This window comes from Salmo trutta, chromosome 33 (genome assembly GCF_901001165.1).
Source record: "Salmo trutta chromosome 33, fSalTru1.1, whole genome shotgun sequence".
Classification (NCBI taxonomy): Eukaryota; Metazoa; Chordata; class Actinopteri; order Salmoniformes; family Salmonidae; genus Salmo; species Salmo trutta.
This window is the reverse complement of record NC_042989.1, coordinates 39,617,200-39,645,060: the sequence shown is the minus strand read 5'-3', so window position 1 is coordinate 39,645,060 and position 27,861 is coordinate 39,617,200. Positions and strand designations below refer to the sequence as shown.

The 27,861-nt window shown below is 46.3% G+C and overlaps 1 protein-coding gene across 2 annotated transcripts in view; it reads right to left on the bottom strand.

Annotated features, from left to right (window-relative positions):
• Positions 1 to 27,861, bottom strand: part of map4k5 (mitogen-activated protein kinase kinase kinase kinase 5) — a 91,703-nt gene that overhangs the window by 10,964 nt on the left and 52,878 nt on the right. Inside the window, exons 19-29 of one of the 2 annotated variants that reach the window (XM_029730913.1) lie at positions 27,132 to 27,266; positions 25,520 to 25,595; positions 19,994 to 20,082; positions 17,232 to 17,273; positions 14,359 to 14,443; positions 14,191 to 14,270; positions 12,738 to 12,798; positions 9,869 to 9,871; positions 8,694 to 8,808; positions 7,819 to 7,877; positions 1,896 to 1,999 (exon numbers count right to left, since the gene is read on the bottom strand). In XM_029730913.1, the coding sequence (XP_029586773.1) occupies positions 1,896 to 1,999; positions 7,819 to 7,877; positions 8,694 to 8,808; positions 9,869 to 9,871; positions 12,738 to 12,798; positions 14,191 to 14,270; positions 14,359 to 14,443; positions 17,232 to 17,273; positions 19,994 to 20,082; positions 25,520 to 25,595; positions 27,132 to 27,266 (849 nt within the window). The remainder of the gene's footprint in view (positions 1 to 1,895; positions 2,000 to 7,818; positions 7,878 to 8,693; positions 8,809 to 9,868; positions 9,872 to 12,737; positions 12,799 to 14,190; positions 14,271 to 14,358; positions 14,444 to 17,231; positions 17,274 to 19,993; positions 20,083 to 25,519; positions 25,596 to 27,131; positions 27,267 to 27,861) is intronic. The other variant, XM_029730914.1, reaches the window with a different exon arrangement.

Below are 27,861 nucleotides of genomic sequence, written 5' to 3'. Positions count from 1 at the left end.
ATTTAACTACGGGGGACCATTTAACTACAGGGGGGACCATTTAACTACAGGGGGGACCATTTAACTACAGGGGGGACCATTTAACTACAGGGGGGACCATTTAACTACAGGGGGGACCATTTAACTACAGGGGGGACCATTTAACTACAGGGGGGACCATTTAACTACAGGGGGGACCATTTAACTACAGGGGGGACCATTTAACTACAGGGGGGACCATTTAACTACAGGGGGGACCATTTAACTACAGGGGGGACCATTTAACTACAGGGGGGACCATTTAACTACAGGGGGGACCATTTAACTACAGGGGGGACCATTTAACTACAGGGGGACCATTTAACTACAAGGGGGACCATTTAACTACAGGGGGGACCATTTAACTACAGGGGGGACCATTTAACTACAGGGGGGACCATTTAACTACAGGGGGGACCATTTAACTACAGGGGGGACCATTTAACTACAGGGGGGACCATTTAACTACAGGGGGGACCATTTAACTACAGGGGGGACCATTTAACTACAGGGGGGTACCATTTAACTACAGGGGGGTCCATTTAACTACAGGGGGGTCCATTTAACTACAGGGGGGGTCCATTTAACTACAGGGGGGACCATTTAACTACAGGGGGGACCACTTAACTACAGGGGGGACCACTTAACTACAGGGGGGACCACTTAACTACAGGGGGGACCACTTAACTACAGGGGGGACCATTTAACTACAGGGGGGACCATTTAACTACAGGGGGGACCATTTAACTACAGGGGGGACCATTTAACTACAGGGGGGACCATTTAACTACAGGGGGGACCATTTAACTACAGGGGGGACCATTTAACTACAGGTGGGACCATTTAACTACAAGGGGGACCATTTAACTACAGGGGGGACCATTTAACTACAGGGGGGACCATTTAACTACAGGTGGGACCATTTAACTACAGGTGGGACCATTTAACTACAGGTGGGACCATTTAACTACAGGGGGGACCATTTAACTACAGGGGGGACCATTTAACTACAGGGGGGACCATTTAACTACAGGGGGGACCATTTAACTACAGGGGGGACCATTTAACTACAAGGGGGACCATTTAACTACAGGGGGGACCATTTAACTACGGGGGGGACCATTTAACTACGGGGGACCATTTAACTACAGGGGGGACCATTTAACTACAGGGGGGACCATTTAACTACAGGGGGGACCATTTAACTACAGGTGGGACCATTTAACTACAGGTGGGACCATTTAACTACAGGGGGGACCATTTAACTACAGGGGGGACCATTTAACTACAGGGGGGACCATTTAACTACAGGGGGGACCATTTAACTACAGGTGGGACCATTTAACTACAGGTGGGACCATTTAACTACAGGTGGGACTTAACTACAGGGGGACCATTTAACTACAGGGGGGACCATTTAACTACAGGGGGGACCATTTAACTACAGGGGGGACCATTTAACTACAAGGGGGACCATTTAACTACAGGGGGGACCATTTAACTACGGGGGGGACCATTTAACTACGGGGGACCATTTAACTACAGGGGGGGACCATTTAACTACAGGGGGGACCATTTAACTACAGGGGGGACCATTTAACTACAGGGGGGACCATTTAACGACAGGTGGGCCCATTTAACGACAGGTGGGCCCATTTAACGACAGGTGGGCCCATTTAACGACAGGTGGGCCCATTTAACTACAGGTGGGCCCATTTAACTACAGGTGGGCCCATTTAACTACAGGTGGGCCCATTTAACTACAGGTGGGCCCATTTAACTACAGGTGGGCCCATTTAACTACAGGTGGGCCCATTTAACTACAGGTGTGTCCATTTAACTACAGGGGGGACCATTTAACTAGATGAGGGACTGACCTTGATGAGCATGAACCTCTGCATAGGCTCGTACCACTGTAGCAGGACTATCCCAGACTGCAGCGCTCCACACAGGTACTTATGGCCCGTATAGGGGTTCCTCACTGTGGGAGAGAGAGATGTGATTACTGTAAATAATGTATGCACTCACTACAATGTAAGTTACTTTCAATCACAGTGTCTGCTAAGTGGCATAGTCACAGAGTAGACAAAACATTAAGAACACCTGTTCTTTTCATTACAGACTGACCAGGTGAATCCAGGTGAAAGCTATGATCCCTTATTGATGTCACCTGTTAAATCCACTTCAATCAATGTAGATGAAGGGGAAGGATTTTTAAGCCTTGAGACATGGATTGTGAATGTGTGCCATTCAGAGAGTGAATGGACAAGACAAAATAACTAACTGCCTTTCAACAGGGCATGGTAGGTGCCAGGCGCGCCGGTTTGTGTCAAGAACGGCAATGCTGCTGGGCTTTATCACACTCAACAGTTCCCCTTGTGTATCAAGAATGGTCCACCATCCAAAGGACATCCAGCCAACCTGACAACTGTGTGAAGCGTTAGAGTCAACATGGGCCAGCATCCCTGTGGAACGCTTTCGACACCTTGTAGAGTCTATGGCCTGAAGAACTGAGGCTGTTCTGAGGGCAAATGGGGGTACAACTCAATATTAGGAAGGTGTTCTTAATGTTTTGTACACTCAGTGTATACAGTGGCAAGAAAAAGTATGTGAACCCTTTGGAATTACCTGAATTTCTGCATAAATTGGTGATAAAATTTGATCCGATCTTCATCTAAGTCACAACAATAAGACAAACAGTGTTCTTAAACTAATAACACAAATTATTGTATTTTTCTTGTCTATATTGAATACATATTTTAAACATTCACAGTGTAGGTTGGAAGAAGTATGTGAAGCCCCTAGGTTAATGACTTCTCCAAAAGCTAATTGGAGTCAGGAGTCAGACTGCAAGAGCACAGCGCAGAACGCTCAATGAGGTTAAGAAGAATCCTAGTGTCAGCTAAAGACTTACAGAAATCTCTGGAACATGCTACCATCTCTGTTGACAAAGTCTACGATAGATAAAACACTAAACAAGAATGGTGTTCATGCAAGGACACCACGGAAGAAGCCACTGCTGTCCATAAAAACATTGCTGCACGTATGAAGTTTGCAAAAGTGCACCTGGATGTTCCACAGTGCTATTGGCAAAATATTCTGTGGACAGATGAAACTACAGTTGAGTTGTTTGGAAGGAAGGAACACACCACACTGTGTGTGGAGAAAAAAAAGGCACAGCACACCAACATCAAAACCTCATCCCAACTGTAAAGTATGGTGGAGGGAGCATCCTGGTTTGGGGCTGCTTTGCTGCCTCAGGGCCTGGACAGCTTGCCATCATCGACAGAAAAATGAATTCCCAAGTTTATCAAGACATTTTGCAGGAGAATGTAAGGCTACCTGTCCGCCGATTGAAGCTCAACAGAAGTTAGGTGATGCAACAGGACAACAACCCATTAAACAGATGTAACAACAGAATGGCTTCAACAGAAGAAAATACACCTTCTGGAGTGGCCCAGTCAGATTCCTGACCTCAACCCGATTTAAAATGCTGTGGCATGACCTCAAGAGAGCGGTTCACACCAGACATCCTAAGAATATTGCTGAACTGAAACAGTTTTGTAAAGATGAATGGTCAAAAATTCCTCCTGACCATTGTGCAGGTCTGATCTGCAACTACAGAAAACGTTTGGTTGAGGTTATTGCTGCCAAAGGAGGGTCAACCAGTTATTAAATCCAAGGGTTCACATACTTTTTCTTGCCACTGTATTATTATAGGAGACAAAAGGAAAAGGAAGGTCAAAGGATAGGAGCGATAACAGCCTGTTGAATGATAGGAGCGATAACAGCCTGTTGAATGATAGGAGAGGTAACAGCCTGTTGAATGATAGGAGAGGTAACAGCATGGCTTCTCTCACTTTTAAAATATGGAGGCTCTTGACTAGTCTAAACTGACCACAGGTAACAAGAACAAGTTGTTGAGGGGTACAGCTGCTCTACAAAATAGTGGTTGAGGGGTACAGCTGCTCTAGGAACTAGACAGGGGTTGAGGGGTACAGCTGCTCTAGGAACTAGACAGGGGTTGAGGGGTACAGCTGCTCTAGGAACTAGACAGGGGTTGAGGGGTACAGCTGCTCTAGGAACTAGACAGGGGTTGAGGGGTACAGCTGCTCTAGGAACTAGACAGGGGTTGAGGGGGTACAGCTGCTCTAGGAACTAGACAGGGGTTGAGGGGGTACAGCTGCTCTAGGAACTAGACAGGGGTTGAGGGGGTACAGCTGCTCTAGGAACTAGACAGGGGTTGAGGGGTACAGCTGCTCTAGGAACTAGACAGGGGTTGAGGGGTACAGCTGCTCTAGGAACTAGACAGGGGTTGAGGGGTACAGCTGCTCTAGGAACTAGACAGGGGTTGAGGGGTACAGCTGCTCTAGGAACTAGACAGGGGTTGAGGGGGTACAGCTGCTCTAGGAACTAGACAGGGGTTGAGGGGGTACAGCTGCTCTAGGAACTAGACAGGGGTTGAGGGGGTACAGCTGCTCTAGGAACTAGACAGGGGTTGAGGGGGTACAGCTGCTCTAGGAACTAGACAGGGGTTGAGGGGGTACAGCTGCTCTAGGAACTAGTGGTTGAGGGGTACAGCTGCTCTAGGAACTAGTGGTTGAGGGGTACAGCTGCTCTAGGAACTAGACAGGGGTTGAGGGGTACAGCTGCTCTAGGAACTAGACAGGGGTTGGGGGGGGGTACAGCTGCTCTAGGAACTAGACAGGGGTTGAGGGGGTACAGCTGCTCTAGGAACTAGTGGTTGAGGGGTACAGCTGCTCTAGGAACTAGTGGTTGAGGGGTACAGCTGCTCTAGGAACTAGACAGGGGTTGAGGGGTACAGCTGCTCTAGGAACTAGACAGGGGTTGAGGGGGTACAGCTGCTCTAGGAACTAGTGGTTGAGGGGTACAGCTGCTCTAGGAACTAGTGGTTGAGGGGTACAGCTGCTCTAGGAACTAGACAGGGGTTGAGGGGTACAGCTGCTCTAGGAACTAGACAGGGGTTGAGGGGTACAGCTGCTCTAGGAACTAGACAGGGGTTGAGGGGGTACAGCTGCTCTAGTAACTAGACAGGGGTTGAGGGGGTACAGCTGCTCTAGGAACTAGTGGTTGAGGGGTACAGCTGCTCTAGGAACTAGACAGGGGTTGAGGGGTACAGCTGCTCTAGGAACTAGACAGGGGTTGAGGGGTACAGCTGCTCTAGGAACTAGACAGGGGTTGAGGGGTACAGCTGCTCTAGGAACTAGACAGGGGTTGAGGGGTACAGCTGCTCTAGGAAGTAGACAGGGGGTGAGGGGTACAGCTGCTCTAGGAACTAGACAGGGGGTGAGGGGTACAGCTGCTCTAGGAACTAGACAGGGGTTGAGGGGTACAGCTGGTCTAGGAACTAGACAGGGGGTGAGGGGTACAGCTGCTCTAGGAACTAGACAGGGGTTGAGTGGTACAGCTGCTCTAGGAACTAGACAGGGGTTGAGGGGTACAGCTGCTCTAGGAACTAGACAGGGGTTGAGGGGTACAGCTGCTCTAGGAACTAGACAGGGGTTGAGGGGTACAGCTGCTCTAGGAACTAGACAGGGGTTGAGGGGTACAGCTGCTCTAGGAACTAGACAGGGGTTGAGGGGTACAGCTGCTCTAGGAACTAGACAGGGGTTGAGGGGGTACAGCTGCTCTAGTAACTAGACAGGGGTTGAGGGGGTACAGCTGCTCTAGGAACTAGTGGTTGAGGGGTACAGCTGCTCTAGGAACTAGACAGGGGTTGAGGGGGTACAGCTGCTCTAGGAACTAGATAGGGGTTGAGGGGGTACAGCTGCTCTAGGAACTAGACAGGGGTTGAGGGGTACAGCTGCTCTAGGAACTAGACAGGGGTTGAGGGGTACAGCTGCTCTAGGAACTAGACAGGGGTTGAGGGGGTACAGCTGCTCTAGGAACTAGACAGGGGTTGAGGGGGTACAGCTGCTCTAGGAACTAGACAGGGGTTGAGGGGTACAGCTGCTCTAGGAACTAGACAGGGGTTGAGGGGTACAGCTGCTCTAGGAACTAGACAGGGGTTGAGGGGTACAGCTGCTCTAGGAACTAGACAGGGGTTGAGGGGTACAGCTGCTCTAGGAACTAGACAGGGGTTGAGGGGTACAGCTGCTCTAGGAACTAGACAGGGGTTGAGGGGTACAGCTGCTCTAGGAACTAGACAGGGGTTGAGGGGTACAGCTGCTCTAGGAACTAGACAGGGGTTGAGGGGTACAGCTGCTCTAGGAACTAGACAGGGGTTGAGGGGTACAGCTGCTCTAGGAACTAGACAGGGGTTGAGGGGGTACAGCTGCTCTAGGAACTAGACAGGGGTTGAGGGGGTACAGCTGCTCTAGGAACTAGACAGTGGTTGAGGGGGTACAGCTGCTCTAGGAACTAGACAGGGGTTGAGGGGGTACAGCTGCTCTAGGAACTAGACAGGGGTTGAGGGGGGTACAGCTGCTCTAGGAACTAGACAGGGGTTGAGGGGGTACAGCTGCTCTAGGAACTAGACAGGGGTTGAGGGGGTACAGCTGCTCTAGGAACTAGACAGGGGTTGAGGGGGTACAGCTGCTCTAGGAACTAGACAGGGGTTGAGGGGTACAGCTGCTCTAGGAACTAGACAGGGGTTGAGGGGTACAGCTGGTCTAGGAACTAGACAGGGGTTGAGGGGTACAGCTGCTCTAGGAACTAGACAGGGGTTGAGGGGTACAGCTGCTCTAGGAACTAGTGGTTGAGGGGGTACAGCTGCTCTAGGAACTAGACAGGGGTTGAGGGGTACAGCTGCTCTAGGAACTAGACAGGGGTTGAGGGGTACAGCTGCTCTAGGAACTAGACAGGGTTGAGGGGTACAGCTGCTCTAGGAACTAGACAGGGGTTGAGGGGTACAGCTGCTCTAGGAACTAGACAGGGGTTGAGGGGTACAGCTGCTCTAGGAACTAGACAGGGGTTGAGGGGTACAGCTGCTCTAGGAACTAGGGGTTGAGGGGTACAGCTGCTCTAGGAACTAGTGGTTGAGGGGTACAGCTGCTCTAGGAACTAGTGGTTGAGGGGTACAGCTGCTCTAGGAACTAGACAGGGGTTGAGGGGGTACAGCTGCTCTAGGAACTAGACAGGGGTTGAGGGGGTACAGCTGCTCTAGGAACTAGACAGGGGTTGAGGGGTACAGCTGCTCTAGGAACTAGTGGTTGAGGGGTACAGCTGCTCTAGGAACTAGTGGTTGAGGGGTACAGCTGCTCTAGGAGGACTAGTGGTTGAGGGGTACAGCTGCTCTAGGAACTAGTGGTTGAGGGGTACAGCTGCTCTAGGAACTAGTGGTTGAGGGGTACAGCTGCTCTAGGAGGACTAGTGGTTGAGGGGTACAGCTGCTATAGGAACTAGTGGTTGAGGGGTACAGCTGCTCTAGGAACTAGTGGTTGAGGGGTACAGCTGCTCTAGGAACTAGTGGTTGAGGTGTACAGCTGCTATAGGAACTAGGGGTTGAGGGGTACAGCTGCTATAGGAACTAGGGGTTGAGGAGTACAGCTGCTCTAGGAACTAGACAGGGGTTGAGGGGTACAGCTGCTCTAGGAACTAGGGGTTGAGGAGTACAGCTGCTATAGGAACTAGGGGTTGAGGGGTACAGCTGCTATAGGAACTAGGGGTTGAGGAGTACAGCTGCTCTAGGAACTAGACAGGGGTTGAGGGGTACAGCTGCTCTAGGAACTAGACAGGGGTTGAGGGGTACAGCTGCTCTAGGAACTAGGGGTTGAGGGGTACAGCTGCTATAGGAACTAGGGGTTGAGGAGTACAGCTGCTCTAGTATAGTAAACGTACCAATGCAGCACTTGTGACAGCCCTTTGTGTCCGGGATCTTCGTTGTCAAGGCAAACCTCCTGCAGAGAGGAAACAGCCAGTCAGTCAGGATCAACACACAGTCATATGGTGATTGGAGAGTGGTGTGGTGGACTGTAGAAATAGAACAACTAGACCGGGAACATCCTCCCCCCAGACCACAGCAATTTGACTGTAGGCTCATGTCCATATTATTATTTCTATAATTTTAGTGATCTGTAAGGTGAAGAGAATAGGTCCCTCTCTCTCACTGGGGATCCAATAGAATAGAATAGGTCCCTCTCTCTCACTGGGGATCCAATAGAACAGAACAGGTCCCTCTCTCTCACTGGGGATCCAATAGAACAGAGCAGGTCCCTCTCTCTCACTGGGGATCCAATAGAACAGAGCAGGTCCCCCTCTCTCACTGGGGATCCAATAGAATAGGTCCCCCTCTCTCACTGGGGATCCAATAGAATAGGTCCCTCTCTCTCACTGGGGATCCAATAGAATAGAATAGGTCCCTCTCTCTCACTGGGGATCTAATAGAATAGGTCCCTCTCTCTCACTGGGGATCCAATAGAACAGAGCAGGTCCCTCTCTCTCACTGGGATCCAATAGAACAGAGCAGGTCCCTCTCTCTCACTGGGGATCCAATAGAACAGAGCAGGTCCCTCTCTCTCACTGGGATCCAATAGAATAGGTCCCCCTCTCTCACTGGGGATCCAATAGAATAGGTCCCTCTCTCTCACTGGGGATCCAATAGAATAGAATAGGTCCCTCTCTCTCACTGGGGATCCAATAGAATAGGTCCCTCTCTCTCGTCGGGGATCCATTAAAACAAGCGAGTCAGAGGATGTAGTGTGTGCGTGTCTCACCTTGGTAAGATCTTGTCTGGGAAGCGGTGTGTCTGGAACTGAGAGGCGAGGCCAGGCTTCTTCAGCTGCTCAAACAGTCCAATCAGGTTGTGAGAGTACAGCTGGAAGGTCTTTCCTGTGATCACATATGAAACAAGTTAGCATCACATTATAGGAAGAAGACCGATAAGTCCCAAATGGCACCCTATTCCCTATATAGTGCACTACTTAGTCCCAAATGGCACCCTATTCCCTACAGGGCTCTGGTCAAAAGTAGTGCACTACATGAGAAATAATGTGCCATTTAGGTCACCAGACATGGTGTCCTTTCTGGGGTCAAAGACATCTCTTACAGTGTTTTACGACATCCCGTTATAGTGGAACAAACCAAAGACAACACTAAGATAGATTGAAGGATGGAAAGAGGATATATTGCAGAAACATGTTATTACAAGTGTAGATGTATTCATCATCAACAGCAAATTAGTTTTAAGGAACCAGCGTGAAATGATATGCACTTTAACCTTAACATAAAAGGGCTGGGATCTGCTGGATGGGAGCTAGCTTGATGTTTAGATAAGGGTATGGGTTACAAAATTCTGGGAACTTTCCCAAAATATCCAGGTTTTCCTGAAATCCTGGTTGGAGGATTCCTGGACTTCCTGATTATCCCATTCTAATTCCAGGAATCTCCTAACTGGAATTTCTGGAAAACCTGGGAATTTTGAGAAAAGTAAAAAAATGTTGTAACTTTTACACCATTTTTGTGATATCCAATTGCTAGTCTCGTCGCTGCAACTCCCCAACAGGCTCGGGAGAGGCGAAGGTCAGGACACGTGTCCTCCGAAAGATGACCTGCCATGCCGCGCTGCTCCTTAACACACTACCCGATTAACCCGGAAGTCGCTGTGTCAATGTGACGGTGGAAACACCGTGTGACTGATGACCGAAGTCAGCTTGCAGATGCCTGGCTTTCCACAAGGAGTCGCGAGAGCGTGATGAGCCAAGGAAAGCTCCGCCGGTCAAACCCTCCCCTAACCCGAAACGGTGGGATCGCGCCTCAGCACTGCAATGCCTTAGAGTGCTGCACCACTCAGGAGGCTAGAATTTTTAGAAACTTAATGGAATTTTATAACTCTAGTTATAGGTAATATACAATACAGGGGTGTAACTGTGACGATGATGATGGTGATTACCTTCTGATGAAGCCGGTTAGTAGAATACCAAAATCAAGCCAGACCAGAGAAGAGAGCAGAGGAGAGGTGAGAAGGAGGGACAGAGTCCAAGAGGAAGAGAGGACAAGAAATCAGAGATTACATTTACTCTGAGCCGAGGCATAGGCCTACTTTAGCTTTATGGTAGGATGCACAACAGTACAATTAAGTTTACCTAGTAATAATTTACAATAAGTAAGAAACGCTTACTTTCACTTTCTTACAACAGAGCAGCGTGTAGAGAAATTCAACAGTGGTTAAAACACAGATATACCACACATGGTACAGATTAGAGGCCTTCACGGGTCCATAAAAGAAATGAACCTGGGGGCTTTCCCTCCAGACCCAATATGCATAATTATTATAAAATGTTTTATATAGAGACCCCGTTCCCAACGACCAACGAGGCCCGTTCCGTATAGACCTGATCGGATCCAGAGGAGATGTGAGAGAGATTTGTGAGGGAAGCAGCAGAAAAAAAGTCAATTTTGAAGCTACTTTATTAACCGGAGCTGATAAAGTGCGATGGAGGAGGTAGAAAGTGGTGAAGCTCTAGCTGGGGTTGTGCTGTGTGTGTTTAAAGCTACTGTGAGTGTGAGCAAGTGACACGAGGTACAGGGGGAGGGAGGGAGAGACAGCAACCAACCAAGCCAACTCACAGCTATAGCTTCCATAGCTAGGTTATTTATCATAAAATATGATTACCTAGTACCTGTCTTGACTGTATCAAACTGGGAGAAGCTAGTTAAGCTAACTAGCTAGCTAGGCTAAATTGGAGGTTGCATGTGCTTTCTGGGTCCTACACGGTTACAAACAACAACAACAACGCCAACAACAACAACGCCATTCAGAATATCAAGTAGGAGCCTACCAGTTGGCTCTTCGTCATCTTCTCTACATTTTAATTCCATCTTCCATTGATTAGATATCTCCTAACCCCCCAAGGAGGCTCTATGACTGTAGTCTATTGATTTATGTTTGACCAAGAAAACATTACACGTGCCACTCTCGCGAAACGGAAGAGTAGCAGCATAAATTACATATACCCCCCCGTGAGAAACGGATCCGATCCAGAACAGTGATATTATTTACAATTCTGTATCCGGATCCGCTCGGGAACCCCGAATCGGGCCTCGGGTACAGGTGGATGCATGAAGACCTCTAGTACAGATGAGCTATATACATTGAGCCATGCATAAACTAACGACAGTTTGAGTCTTTCTCAGAGAAAAATGGTTCAATTCTACTTTCAGGTCTTACACTATATATACAAAAGTATGTGGACACCCCTTCAAATTAGTGGATTCGGCCATTTCAGCCACACTCGTTGCTGACAGGTGTATAAAAATCGAGCACATAGCCATGCAATCTCCACAGACAAACATAGGCAGTAGAATGGCCCATACTGAAGAGCTCAGTGACTTTCAACATGGCACCGTCATAGGATGCCACCTTTCCAACAAGTCAGTTCGTCAAATTTCTGGCCTGCTAGAGCTGCCCCCGGTCAACTGTAAGTGATGTTATTGTGAAGTGGAAACGTCTAGGAGCAACAACGGCTCAGCCGCAAAGTGGTAGGCCACACAAGCTCTCAGAACGGGACAGCCAAGTGCTGAAGCGTGTAAAAATATAATCTGTCCTCGGTTGCAACACTCACTACTGAGTTCCAAACTGCCTCTGGAAGCAATGTCAGCACAAGAACTGTTTGTCGGGAGCTTCATGAAATGGGTTTCCATGGCCGAGCAGCCGCACACAAGCCTAAGATCACCATGCGCAATGCCAATCTTCGGCTGGAGTGGTGTAAAGCTCGCCGCCATTTGGACTCTTAAGCAGTGGAAACGTGTTCTCTGGAGTGATGAATTACGTTTCTCCATCTGGCAGTCCAACGAACGAATCTTGGTTTGGCAGATGCCAGTAGAATGGTACCTGGCCCAATGCAGTGCCTTACTGTAAAGTTTGGTGGTGGAGGAACAATGGTTTGGGGCTGTTTTTCATGGTTTGGGCTAAGCCCCTTAGTTCCAGTGAAGGGAAATCTTAACACTACAGCATTCAATGACATTATAGATGATTCTGTGCATCCAACTTTCTAGTAACAGTTTGGGGAAGGCCCTTTCCTGTTTCAGTATGACAATGTCCCAGTGCACAAAGTCGAGGTCCATACAGAAATGGTTTGTTGAGATCGGTGTGGAGGATCTTGACTGGGCTGCACAGAACTCAACCCCATCGAACACCTTTGGTATGAATAGGAACCAGGCCTAATCGCTCAAACGTCAGTGTCCGACCTCACTAATGCTCTTGCGGCTGAATGGCAATTTTCCAACATCTAGGCTGTTATAGCAGCAAAAGAAGGGACCAACTCCATATTAAAATGACCATGATTTTGGAATGAGATGTTCGATTAGTAGGTGTCCACATACTTTTGATCATGAGGTGTATCATCTGTCCAAACTATCTACATTGCTACTGTAACCAGGAGTCTTCACAACCACTGGTCCGTACCAAATGCCTTATTTATTCCACACAGCAGTAGGCCATAAAGACAGGACTCACAATAATATGCAGTCAAGCGCTTCTTATGAGGGTTTTCATCCAAAAGCTTCTAAACAGCCTGCTACTTCTGGTCTATAAATAGTTATGAGGTGATTGTATTTACAGTATGGTGTGTCGATACCAGGTAAAGGAATTGTTCCTGTAGAATAGTTATGAGGTGATGGTATTTCCAGTCAGATGACAGCAAAACAAAGCAGCAGGTTATTATAGCACCATCTCCAGCAGCTGGCTGTGATTGATACCGCCTCTCAGACTGCAGTACAGCAGGTTGTTGTTGATACCTGTATCTGTCCCACTGACTCACCTGACAGAGACATCAGGTTGTTGTTGATGATGTAGAGCCAGGTACACTTCCTGGGGAACAGCTAGAGGGGGAACATAACACAATAAAGGACATTCAATACTCACTGTTGAAATAGAACAATTCGGCAGTAGACAGCACACTATTTCATGGATTCAGACCTACAGTAACTAAGATGAGGTAAGAATGAGTGTAGACATGTTAATAGCTATATTTATTGAGGATGTTCATCTTTCCCTTTCAAGACGATTCGTAGCTTGCTCGATACACGGGCTCCGATACGTTTTAGTTTGAAACGTCATTTACAAAATAGCTATGACACAGTTTTGCTATATATTCATTGGTTTTGTCTTTCACCTCCATCTCCAAATCAAATGGTTTTGACCACTTTTTTTTTACAGAGTGATCTCTTCGGCCATACAGTGTACCTCACCAAAAGTAATCGCTGTCCTCGTTATGAAATGATCAACTTTTACACTGTATATCTAAAAATGACCATATACAGCGAGTAGACAAAACATTAAGAACACCTGCTCTTTCCATGACAGACTGACCAGGTGAATCCAGGTGAAAGCTATGATCCCTTATTGATGTCACCTGTTAAATCCACTTCAATCAGTGTAGATGAAGGGGAAGGAGACGGGTTAAAGAAGGATTTTTAAGCCTCGAGACAATTGAGACATGGATTGTGTATGTGTTCCATTCAGAGGGTGAACGGACAAGACAAAATATTTAAGTGCCTTTGAACGGGTTACGGTAGTAGGTGCCGGGCGCACCAGTTTGTGTCAAGAACTGCAACACAGTGGTGGAAAAAGTACAACAGTTTCAAAAAAAGATACCTTAATAGAAAACGACTCAAGTGAAAGTCACCCAGTAAAATGCTACTTGAGTAAAAGCCTAAAAGTATTTGGATTTAAATATACTTAAGTATCAAAAGTCAAAGTAAAAATATAAACCATTTCAAATTCCTTAAATTAATTAAGCAAACCAGACGGTACATTTTTTTGTATATTTAAAAAAAATATATAATAATAATAATAAAACTTTTGACAGATAGCCAGGGGCACACTCCAACATAATTTACAAACGAAGCATTTGTGTTTAGTGAGTCCTCCAGATAAGAGGCAGTAGGGATGTTCTCTTGAATTGGACCATTTTCGTGTCAAATGTAACGAGTACTTTTGGGTGTCAGGGGAAATGTATGGAGTAAAAAGTACATTAGAATCGGGGACCGACGCGTATCGGGTGAATCGTTCCATCCCTAATATTTCTGAGGGGCTTTTCTTAGTGCTGTGCCTACCACCGTATTTGATGGATTCAGAGACGTATTAAATACTACAGACAGTAATATGTGCTTTCAGTTTGGTCCTATATATTTATGGTTCAACAAGACACAGTGGGTTTTATTAGTGTCAAAGCGAAGTTATCCTCCACATGATAACCCATGTGTTCCTACCTGTTCCATGGTGGCTTCATGCAGCTCATTCAGGTTGAGGGTATAAATACCATCCTCTGTCCCAAATATAAGGTATTGGTCTGGAAAACAGTACAAACAAATTGAATTGTCTGTGACACATACTCACTCTCTAACATGTGTGTGTGTACAGTAGTTTGTGCGTGTTACCTTTTGTATCCGGGTGTATCCACGACGTGGCACAGTTGATTTTCAGTGGACAGCCATCAAACACTTTGGAGAAACAGGCCCCCATCTAGAGTAGTGATGACACAAATATCAACAAACTGGGGTTCAGAGAGTTCACCTCCACCCAAAGTTGGTCTGGAAGATAGCAACCATAGAGAACATTCTGACCAGAGCAACCATAGAGAACATTCTGACCAGAGTAACCATAGAGAACATTCTGACCAGAGCAACCATAGAGAACATTCTGACCAGAGCAACCATAGAGAACATTCTGACCAGAGCAACCAGAGAGAACATTCTGACCAGAGTAACCATAGAGAACATTCTGACCAGAGCAACCAGAGAGAACATTCTGACCAGAGCAACCAGAGAGAACATTCTGACCAGAGCAACCAGAGAGAACATTCTGACCAGAGCAACCAGAGAGAACATTCTGACCAGAGCAACCATAGAGAACATTCTGACCAGAGCAACCAGAGAGAACATTCTGACCAGAGCAACCAGAGAGAACATTCTGACCAGAGCAACCAGAGAGAACATTCTGACCAGAGCAACCATAGAGAACATTCTGACCAGAGCAACCAGAGAGAACATTCTGACCAGAGCAACCAGAGAGAACATTCTGACCAGAGCAACCAGAGAGAACATTCTGACCAGAGCAACCAGAGAGAACATTCTGACCAGAGCAGCCAGAGAGAACATTCTGACCAGAGTAACCAGAGAGAACATTCTGACCAGAGCAACCAGACGACATTCTGACCAGAGTAACCAGAGACGACATTCTGACCAGGGACGAAATTCTGACCAGGGACGACATTCTGACCAGGGACGACATTCTGACCAGAGCAACCAGAGAGAACATTCTGACCAGAGCAACCAGACGACATTCTGACCAGAGCAACCAGAGACGACATTCTGACCAACCGCACAGCAACCAGAGACGACCAGCAGCACAGCAACCAGAGACGACCAGCAGCACAGCAACCAGACGACCAGCTGCACAGCAACCAGAGACGACCAGCAGCACAGCAACCAGAGACGACCAGCCGCACAGCAACCAGACGACCAGCAGCACAGCAACCAGAGACGACCAGCAGCACAGCAACCAGAGACGACCAGCCGCACAGCAACCAGAGACGACCAGCCGCACAGCAACCAGAGACGACCAGCAGCACAGCAACCAGAGACGACCAGCAGCACAGTAACCAGAGACGACCAGCTGCACAGCAACCAGAGACGACCAGCTGCACAGCAACCAGAGACGACCAGCAGCACAGCAACCAGACGACCAGCAGCACAGCAACCAGACGACCAGCAGCACAGCAACCGGAGACGACCAGCTGCACAGCAACCGGAGACGACCAGCAGCACAGCAACCAGACGACCAGCCGCACAGCAACCAGAGACGACCAGCAGCACAGCAACCAGAGACGACCAGCCGCACAGCAACCAGAGACGACCAGCCGCACAGCAACCAGAGACGACCAGCCGCACAGCAACCAGAGACGACCAGCCGCACAGCAACCAGAGACGACCAGCCGCACAGCAACCAGAGACGACCAGCCGCACAGCAACCAGAGACGACCAGCCGCACAGCAACCAGAGACGACCAGCCGCACAGCAACCAGAGACGACCAGCCGCACAGCAACCAGAGACGACCAGCCGCACAGCAACCAGAGACGACCAGCAGCACAGTAACCAGAGACGACCAACTGCACAGCAACCAGAGACGACCAGCCGCACAGCAACCAGAGACGACCAGCCGCACAGCAACCAGAGACGACCAGCCGCACAGCAACCAGAGACGACCAACCGCACAACAACCAGAGACGACAAACCGCACAGCAACCAGAGACGACCAGCAGCACAGCAACCAGACGACCAGCTGCACAGCAACCAGAGACAACCAGCAGCACAGCAACCAGAGACGACCAGCCGCACAGCAACCAGACGACCAGCAGCACAGCAACCAGAGACGACCAGCCGCACAGCAACCAGAGACGACCAGCTGCACAGCAACCAGAGACGACCAGCCGCACAGCAACCAGAGACGACCAGCTGCACAGTTGGAGTCGGTCCAGTCTAACCACAGACTACATAAATCATCATATCAATACATCAGACATAGTTTAACCCATCCACCAGGAAGGAATGTGTTCTGCTGGGGGATAATGGAGCTAACTAAAAAAAGATCATCAATGACAACAACCACCCGAGCCACTGTCTGTTCACCCCGCTTCCATCCAGAAGGCGAGGTCAGTACAGGTGCATCAAAGCTGGGACCGAGAGACTGAAAAACAGCTTCTATCTCAAGGCCATCAGACTGCTAAACAGCCATCACTAACTCAGAGAGGCTGCTGCCAACATACAGATATGAAATCATTGGCCACTTTAATAAATGGATCACTAGTCACTTTATTAATGCCACTTTAATAATGATGTTTACATACTCATCCCAGACGTATGTACTGTATTTTATACCATCTATTGCATCTCATCTATGCCGGTCGGTCAAGGCTCATCCATATTTATATGTACATATTCTCATTCACCCCTTTAGATGTGTGTGTATTAGGTAGTTGTTGGGGAATTGTTAGATTACTTGTCAGATATTACTGCACTGTCGGAACTAGAAGCACAAGCATTTCGCAACACCCGCATTAACATCTGCTAACCATGTGTATGTGACCAATAACATTTGATCTAGGGACGACACAAAGTCAGCGTTCCAAATGGCACCCTATTCCCTATATAGTGTTGTACTTCATAGGGCTCTGGTCAAAAGCAGTGCACTATAAAAGGGAATAGGGTGCCATTTGGGACACAGAGAGACTCGTCCACACGGGTCACTCACCAGGACTTTAGGAGTGGGTGGCAGGCCGTTGATAGCTGGTTTCTGAGGAGAAACAAATAGACACACATCAGACTGGATGAAAAATGGAGGACATATGAAGTAATGCCGCAAAAACACAAACTATTGTTTTGATCCGAGCTGGTTTGCCAAGCACCGTTTTAAAATGGTCATCTGTTGACTTCAAACCTTTTCTTGTTTTAAGCAAGTTGTGATTAATCCATTGTGATTTAATTATGTCAATACTAGCTACAGTGGTTAGCTAGCTTGGAGGAAGTATTCAGTGTTGTGTGTATTGTGTCGGTACACTTAGCTAGCTACCATAGCCTACATTTGCATATGAAGTGAGACTGGTTCATGACATTTCACGTTTTTGTTTTCACTCCTGTTGGCTCCCCTACGTAGGGGCTCGTGCTCTTCGATTGAAGTTGTTGGTCACTGACGAGCATTTGCGATACTACAAGTAGAATACGTAGGTACGGTTCTACCGGGTCGGCAAGCAGTAGGTACCGCTTTTATACTAGCAAGAGAGAAGCACCTGTCAGCAGTCAGAGTTTCAGTGTGTTTAATGCTTTATAAACCCAACTACTGTCTCTAACCTCAGCATTGTGCAGTCAGGCTCTGGCCCAAATGGAAACCTATTCCCTATATAGTACACTAACTTTTCACCAGAGCCCTATGAGCCCTTGTCAAAAGTAGTGCACTTTATAGGGAGTCATTTGGACGCAAGACTCATTATGTTATCATATTCTCTTTTCTTCTGAAACAATTTCAACATGAACAGCTGCCAAATTTCTCCTGAATCAACGACTTCAACGTGAACAGCTGCCAAAGGCTACTCTATAACCATCAGTGTCTGATTCATTACTATACTGTGGGGGTTTCGTCCCAAATGGCACCCTATTCCCCATGTAGTGCACTACTTAGGGAAGCCATATGAGCCCTACAAACAGTAGCACACTATATCGGGAATAGAGTGTGATTTGGGACGTACCCTGGGTTTCAGAGCAGGGTCAGTAAGTTGCTTGGACACTATACAGATAGACAGATTAAAAGGATATACAGTACATTCAGAAAGTATTCAGACCCCTTGACTTTTTCCACATTTTGTTACATTACAGCCTTATTCTAAAATATATTAAATAAATAAAAATGTCAGCAATCGACACACCATAATGACAAAGCGAAAATGTTTTTTTTAGAAATGTTTGCAAATGTACATAAAAGGAAATAACAAATACCTTGTTTACATAAGTATTCATCGAGAACATCCTGACTGGTTGCATCACTGCCTGGTATGGCAACTACTTGGCCTCTGAACGCAAGGCACTACAGAGGGTAGTGCGTACAGCCCAGTACATCACCAGGGCTAAGCTTCCTGCCTTCCAGGACATCTATACCAGGCGGTGTCAGAGGAAGGCCCTAAAAATTCAGCCACCCTAGTCAGACTGTTCTCTCTGCTACCGCACGACAAGCGGTACCGGAGGGCCAAGTCTAGGTCCAAGAGGGTTCTAAACAGCTTCTACCCCCCCAAGCCATAAGACTCCTGAACAGCTAATCAAATGGCTACCCAGACTATTTGCATTGCCCCCCCTCTTCTACACCGCTGCTAGACTGTTATTATCTATATATAGTCACTTTAATAACTCTACCTACATGTACATATTACCTCAATTACCTCGACATCGGTGTCCCCACACATTGACTCTGTACCGGTACCCCCTGTTTATAGCCCCGCTATTAATATTTACTGCTGACATGAGGTCAAAGGAATTGTCTGTAGATGCTCCAAGACAGGATTGTATCAAGGCACATATCTGGGGAAGGGTACCAACACATTTCTGCAGCATTGAAGGTCCCCAAGAACACAGTGGCCTCCATCATTCTTAAATGGAAGAAGATTGGAACCACTAAGACTCTTCCTAGAGCTGGCCTAAACTCTTTGGCCTGAATGTCAAGCGTCACGTCTGGAGGAAACCTGGCACTATCCCTACGGTGAAGCATGGTGGTGGCAGCATCATGTTGTGGGGATGTTTTTCAGTGGCAGGAACTGGGTAACTAGTCATGATCAAGGGAACGATGAACAGAGCAAAGTACAGAGAGATCCTTGATGAAAACCTGCTCCAGAGCACTCAGGACCTCAGACTGGTGTGAAGGTTCATCTTCCAACAGGACAATGACCCTAAGCACACAGCCAAGAGTGGATTCGGGACAAGTCTCTGAATGTCCTTGAGTGGCCCAGCCAGAGTCCGAACTTCAACCTGATTGAGCATCTCTGAAGAGACCTGAAAATAGCTGTGTAGCAACGCTACCCATCCAACTTGACAGAGCTTGAGAGGATCTGCAGAGAAGAATGGGAGAAACTCTCCAAATACAGGTGTGCCAAGCTTGTAGTGTCATAGCAAAGAAAACTCGAGGCTGTAATCACTGATAATGAGGATTTACATTTTTTTTAATCAATTTTAGAATAAGGGTGTAACGTAACAGCATGTGGAAAAAGTCAAGTGGTCTGAATACTTTCCGAATGTACTGTATGTTCTGAACTTGGGTGATTTCTTCCTAACTTCAAGTCTACTCAAACCACTTCAAACTCAAGATGGGGGACATGGAGAGATCTGACATGAAATCTTCTAGACTGCCTCTTTTGTTTGTATAAAATAAATAACTATATGTTACCTGACATAATATGACTGTGACATATTTCGATTGCTCTGCCATATACATAGTCACAAACCAAATACAATCACATAGATAAATAGACTCACAGGGTAGTCTTTCTTCTCCTTCCTCTGTGGTCGGCTTGGAGGTGTCTTGGGACTGTCCCCGTTCTCACCTCCATCAGAGTCTTCATGTTCTGGGGACAGAGACAAGTTACATGTACATTTCATATTTTAGTAACTTAGCACAGGGGTTCCGCAGGGGGTGAGTGGCAAGATAGATATACACATAGATATATCTATATATCTATCTATATTTCTATATCTATCTATGCGCATTCGGTAAGTATTCAGACCTTGACTTTTTCCACATTTTGTTATGTTACAGCCTTATTCTTAAAATGGACAAAATTGTTTTTAATTTTTCAATCTACACACAATACCTATTTTTCTCTAAATTTATTAAAAAAAGAACACACTATCACATTTACATAAGTATTCAGATCCATTACTAAGTACTTTGTTGAAGCACCTTTGGCAGCGATTACAGCCTCAAGTTTTCTTAGGTATAACACTACCAGCTTGGCATACCTGTATTTGGGGAGTTTCTCCCATTCTTCTCTGCAGATCCTCTCAAGCTCTGTCAGGTTGGATGGGGAGCGTCGCTGCACAGCTATTTTTCAGGTCTCTCCAGAGATGTTCGATGGGATTCAAGTCCGGGCTCTGGCTGGGCCACTCAAGGACATTGAGACTTGACCCGAAGCCACTCCTGCGTTGTCTTAGCTGTGTGCTTAGGGTCGTTGTCCTGTTGGAAGGTGAAACTCTGGAGCAGATTTTCATCAAGTATCTCTGTACTTTGCCCTGTTCATCTTTCCCCCGGCCCTGACAAGTCTCTTACTCCCTGTCACAGAAAATAATCCCCACAGCATGATTCTGCCACCACCATGCGTCACCGTACGAATTGTGCCATCTTTCCACCAGATGTGACGCTTGGCATTCAAGCCAAAGAGTTCAATCTTGGTTTCATCAGACCAGATAATCTTGTTCCTCATGGTCAGAGATTCTATTTGGTGCCTTGTGGCAAACTCCAAGTGGGCTGTCATGTGCCTTTTACTGTGGAGTGGATTCCATCTGGCCACTACCAAAAAGGCCTGATTGGCGGAGTGCTGCAGAGATGGTTGTCCTTCAGGAAGGTTCTCCCATCTCCACAGAGGAACTGGAGCCCTGTCAAAGTGACCATCGGGTTCTTGGTCACCTACCTGACCAAGGCCCTTCTCCCCCGATTGCTTAGTGTGGCCAGGCGGCTAGCTCTAGGAAGAGTCTTGGTGGTTCCAAACTTCTCCATTGAAGATTGATGGTGGCCACTGTGTTCTTGGGAACCTTCAATGCTGCAGAACGTTTTTGGTACACTTCCCCAGATCTGTCCTGCGACACAATCCTGTCTCAGAGCTCTACGAACAATTCCTTCAACCTCATGGCTTGGTTTTTGCTCTGATATGCACTGTCAACTGTGGGACCTTATATAGACAGGTGTGTGCCTTTCCAAATCATGTCCAATCCATTTAAATTTACCACAAGTGGACTCCAATCAATTTGTAGAAACATCTGAAGGATGATCAATGGAAACAGGATGCACCTGAGCTCAATTGAGTCTCATAGCAAAGGGTCTGAATACTTAGGTAAATAAGGTATTTCTGTTTTGTATACATTTGCATCAATATCTAAAAACCTCTTTTCACTTTGTCATTATGGGTTATTGTGTTTATATTAATGTATTTATCAATTTTAGAATAAGGCTGTAACGTAACAAAATATGGAAAAAGGGGTCTGAATACTTTCCGAATGCACTGTAATTTTTTTTTAAACAATATTACTAACACCAACAGATTTAACGAGTTTTGGCCAAGGGATGCATGGAATAAGTTTAGAGGGTGTAATACATTGTAATATTGTTGTAATTCATGTTCATAACCATGGACAACATGGGCCTGGGAGACTCACATGGATATTGGTATCCACAGTACTCCACCAATTTATACATTTTTCAACTTATTGTATTCCCTCAATACACAAAGTTGTGTTATTTTTTTTGACAGAAATGCACTGTAATTTAAGCTTTAAAACTGCAACATTTTCTCTGCCTCATGGCAAAATGTGTACAATTAGCAGGATATTAGCTTTAAAGCTGTAACAAAACATCTCTGCCACATGATAAAATGTGTACAATTGCAGGAAATTAGCTTGAAAACTGAAATTCTCTCCCCCCCACCGATGCAAATAGGTGGGCTTTTGTTTTTGTCTCACTCAAGTTGAGTCACGTGACCCGGATGAGTCACGTGACTCAAGTTGAGTCACGTGACCCGGATGAGTCACGTGACCCGGATGAGTCACGTGACCCGGATGAGTCACGTGACCCTGATTAGTCACGTGACCCTGATTAATTTGCTACCACAAAATGGATCCCCCTGGCCCCAAATATTAGAAAACCCCTGATTTAACAGACAGTCTTATCCAGAGCCACTTACAATCAGTGCATTGAACTAAAGTAAAACCACATATCAGAATCATTGCAAGCAGGGGGTAGTGGAAGGTTATATTTACTCTGAGGGTTATACAGCACATGACCAAATGTATGTAGACACCTGCTCGTCAAACATCTCATTCCTAAATCATGGGCATTAATATGGAGTTGGTCCCCCCCACTTTACTATAAACAGCCTCCACTCTTCAGGGAAAGCTTTTCACTAGATGTTTGAACATTGCTGCGAGGGACTTGCTTCTATTCAGCCATGAGCGTTAGTGAGGTCGGGCACTGATGAGGCCTGGCTCGCAGTTGGTGTTCCAATTCATCCCCAAGGTGTTTGATGGGGGTTGAGGTCAGGGCTGTGTGCAGGCCAGTCAAGTTCTTCTACACCGATCTCGACAAACCATTTCTGTATGGACCTCGCTATGTGCACGGGGGCATCGTCATGCTGAAACAGGAAAGGGCCTTCCCCAAACTGTTGCCAGAAAGTTGTAAGCACAGAATCTTCTAAGATTTCTCTTCACTGGAACTAAGGGGCCCGAACCATGAAAAACAGCCCCAGACCATTATTCCTCCTCCACCAAACTTTATAGTTGACACTATGCATTGGGGCAGGTAGCGTTCTCCTGGCATCCTCCAAACCCAGATTCCTCTGTCGGACTGCCAGATGGTGAAGCATCGCTCCAGAGAACACGTTTCCACTGCTCCAGAGTCCAATGGCGGCGAGCTTTACACCACTCCAGCCGACGCTTGGCATTGCGCATGGTGATCTTAGGCTTGTGTGCGGCTGCTTGCCCATGGAAACCCATTTCATGAAGCTCCTGATGAACAGTTCGTGTGCTGACGTTGCTTCCAGAGGCAGTTTGGAACTCGGTAGTGAGTGTTGCAACCGAGGACAGACTATTTTTACACGCTACACGCTTTAGCACTCGGCGGTCCCGTTTTGTGAGCTTGGGTGTCCACATACTTTAGTATATAGTGTATCTAGCATATAGAATTCTCTCTGAGGGTATTGAACCACTATAGTGAATACAACAACACACACTGGACAGTTTATTAGGTACACCACCTCCTACACAAAAATGGATCGCTCCTACAGACAGTGAGTCACGTGACCGTGGCTTGCCATATTAAGCAGGCAGACAGGCATCAAGACATTCAGTTACTGTTTGACTGAATGTTAGAATGGGCAAAACGAGTAACCTAAGAGACTGAGCGAGGTATGATCGTCCGTGCCAGGCGTACCGGTTCCAGTATCTCAGAAATGGTCGCCCTCCTGGGCTTTAGACCCATGAAGAGTATCTAGAGTTTTTAACCAAGAATAGAGCGAAAAAAAACGGAAAAAAAACCACCCAGGTAACAAATCCCGGTTCCTTTTGCGTCATGCTGATGGCAGTCAGGATTTCCCATCCTGCCCGGTGTCAACGGTACAGGCTGGTGGTTGTGTAGGGGAATGTTGTCCTGGCACAGGTTAGGCTTCAGCATGGACCAACATCCCTGTGGAAAAATTTCAGGCTGTTCTGGAGGCAAAGCGGGGTCCGACCCGGACACTAGATGGGTGTACCTAATAAACGGTCCAGTTAATGTTTCTACAGTACACCACAAGCACAGTTAGAAACAACTTCTTACCTTTGGATATGTTTGAATTACTGACGAATACGTTGTTTGAATAACTGATAGCTTGGAAGAGAAGAGAGTTTTTCCTCATTTAGAGAAGTATGCTAACCTTAATCAATTTAACCCTTAAACGCATGGGAATTTATCTATTTTGATAGGGCTAAATATACGTGTTTTTCTTACAGAAGAAATATGAAATGCAAAGTATCAATTAAAAGAAAACAGTTTGGAGATTATGGGAAAATTATTTGACTAATCTGACACCCTTGATTTCACAGTACACTTCCTGTACTTTTACAGTACACTTCCTGTACTTTTACAGTACACTTCCTGTACTTTTACAGTACATTTACAGTACTTTTCGCCGCATTTGTTGATAATTAAATCTGAAAACACTTTCGATACATTCAGTAACATGAGACTATTCGTGTTAAATTTCGGGTAGGTGCAACATAAGACAAACTAAAAGACAAGTGAGAGGTCTAACTGGCGTCTCCAAATGGCCACACACACACACACACACACACACACACACACACACCTCTCCAAAAAGTGTGCCCAGTTCCTACGTAATTTCAATACACTTATATGACTTCAACTATAAAGGTGCTATTTTAAGCTCTCCTAGCTGCGATTTTGCGGACCTAGAGCAAGCAGACTTGTAGTTGTTTTGAACACAGCCCTGCATCCCTGCCAACAGTTACCGTTGTTGTTTACGCATTCCAAACTCTGCCCATTATAAATCACAGTCTGGGTCAGGTGGGCATCATTTCAACACATGTTCTATTGCCAACATGATTCGCTAAGTTACAAAAATATCATCTTACAGTGTGTTAGGCTTTCAACAAGGTCAATTCAGAGAAACAGATCTTAATTTAGGTGACCATAGAATACAGCCAGGAGCGCATTGAGATGCTTGTTCCCTGCCGAATTTCTTCACAATATCACAAACAGGCTCATTTCTATTCAGAATGACCCAGGGTATGCCGCCATGTAATCTTGTAACTGTACATCAAGCAGTGATAATACACTTTGACACTATATGACATAAGTTTAACGATTATGGAAATGTGAAATGCACATTTTGTTTGGCTTGTATGACGTCAAAGCGGTATTTATTATAATCCTCAACGGCTCATCTTTCAGAATACATTTGAGAGTCCTCTTTATTCACAACATTTCCACTCACTCACTCACTCACTCACTCACTCACTCACTCACTCACTCACTCACTCACTCACTCACTCACTCAAAAAAAAGAAAGTTGGCCAATTAGTGGGAGTGTGGTGATGAAGTCCACAACGCCTGTCAGTCAAAACCCATACAGGGCTGTGAAGCGGAGACCTCTCTGAAGTCACGTATAGCACGCTGAACAGCCACTGCGTTTCTAATTCAGGCACCTATTAGTACAACAAAAATCTGCCATTTTCAACCAGTAGACAGGTATGAGTGTAAAGATCTGTCTGTGTGTGTGTGTGTGTGTTCTAACTCACCAGGGTCCGAGGCTGTGGACAGTATACCAGGACTACTAACGCTGGCTGACAGGTAGTCAGGAGAGGGGTGCTCCACCTTACAATTAGAATTACCTTAATTAACTCAAGGTGGGGAAATTTGTTTCGCATTTTAGGCTTCACAACATCATTGAAAACACAGAATATCATATACAGTACAGTGCATTCAGAAAGTATTCAGACCCCTTGACTTATTCCACATTTTGTTACGTTACAGCCTTATTCTAAAATGGATTAAATACCAAATAAATCCTCAATCAACACACAATACCCCATAAGGATTTTTGTTATTTTTTATTTTAGCAAATCTATTTCAAATAAAAACCAGAAATACCTTATTTACATAAGTATTTAGACCCTTCGCTATGAGACTCGAAATTGAGGTCAGGTGCATCCTGTTTCCATTGATCATCCTTGAGATGTTTCCACAACTTGATTGGAGTCCACATGTGGTAAATTCAATTGATTGGACATGATTTGGAAAGGCACACACCTGTCTATATAAGGTCCCAACAGATGACAGTGCATGTCAGTGCAAAAACCAAGCCATGAGGTCGAAGGAATTGTCTGTACAGCTCCGAGACAGGATTGTGTCGAGGCACAGATCGGGGGAAGGGTACCAAAACACTTCAGCGCCATTTGAAGGTTCTCAAGAACATAGTGGCCTCCATCATTCATTAAATGGAAGACGTTTGGAACCACCAAGACTTTTCCTAAAGCTGGCCGCCCGGGCAAACTGAGCAATCGGGGGAGAAGGGCCTTGGTCTGGGAGGTGACCAAGAACCTGATGGTCACTCTGACAGAGCTCTAGAGTTCCTCTGTGGAGATGGTTGTCCTTCTGGAAGGTTCGCCCATCTCTGCAGCAAACCACCAAGCAGGCCTTTACGGTAGAGTGGCCAAACGGAAGCCACTCAGTAAAAAGATACATGACAGCCCGCTTGGAGTTTACCAAAAGGCCCCTAAAGGACTCTCAGACCATGAGGAACAAGATTCTCTGGTCTGATGAAACCAAGATTTAACTCTATGGCCTGAATGCCAACCGTCACGTCCGGAGGAAACCTGGCACCATCCCTACGGTGATGCATGGTGGTGGTAGCATCATGCTGTGGGGATGTTTTTCAGCGGCAGGGACTAGGAGACAGGATTGAGGGAAAGATGAACGGAGCAAAGTAAAGAGCGATTCGGGACAAGTCTCTGGAGAGACTTAAAAGTAGCTGTGCAGCGACACACCCCATCAAACCTGACAGAGCTTGAGAGGATCTGCAGAGATGATTAAGGGGAAAAACTCCCCAAATACAGGTGTACCAAGCTTGTAGCGTCATACCCAATAAGACTCAAGGCTATAAATCGCTGACAAAGGTCTGAATACTTATGTAAATATGTTTTTTGTTTTTTTATATATATACACATTTGCAAAAAATTCAAAAAACTGTTTTTGCTTTGTCATTATGGGGTAGTGTGTGTAGATTGACGAGGGGGAAAAAAAATCCATTTTAGAATAAGTGTGGAAAAAGTAAAGGGGCCTGAATACTTTTCAAATGTACTGTATTGTCAACCAGTGTAATAGAAAAAGCGATCAAACATCAACACATACCTTGTTGCCCTGCTCTGGGGTGCTCAGTCTCCGGGGGCCGAGGCCAGGGCTGCTCTCTGAGCCCGGGAACTTCCTCACCGTCAGACACCTCTCATCACTCAGATCTAGCTCATCTGACACACTGTTCAGATGAGGCTGAGGGGGAGAGAGGGGTGAGGAAGAGAGGGGTGAGAAGTGGCGAGAGAGGAAGACAGGAGAGGGAGAATAGAGGAAGTAGTATGTGTTGAAACCCCAGTATATGTTGAAACCCCAGTTTGAAACCCCAGTATATATTGAAACCCCAGTATATATAGAAACCCCAGTATATATTGAAACCCCAGTATATATTGAAACCCCAGTTTGAAACCCCAGTATATATAGAAACCCCAGTATATATAGAAACCCCAGTATATATTGAAACCCCAGTATATATAGAAACCCCAGTATGAAACCCCAGTATATATAGAAACCCCAGTATGAAACCCCAGTATATATAGAAACCCCAGTATGAAACCCCAGTATATATAGAAACCCCAGTATATATTGAAACCCCAGTATATATTGAAACCCCAGTATATATAGAAACCCCAGTATATGTTGAAACCCCAGTATATGTTGAAACCCCAGTATATGATGAAACCCCAGTATATGATGAAACCCCAGTTTATGTTGAAACCCCAGTTTATGTTGAAACCCCAGTATATATTGAAACCCCAGTTTGAAACCCCAGTATATATAGAAACCCCAGTAT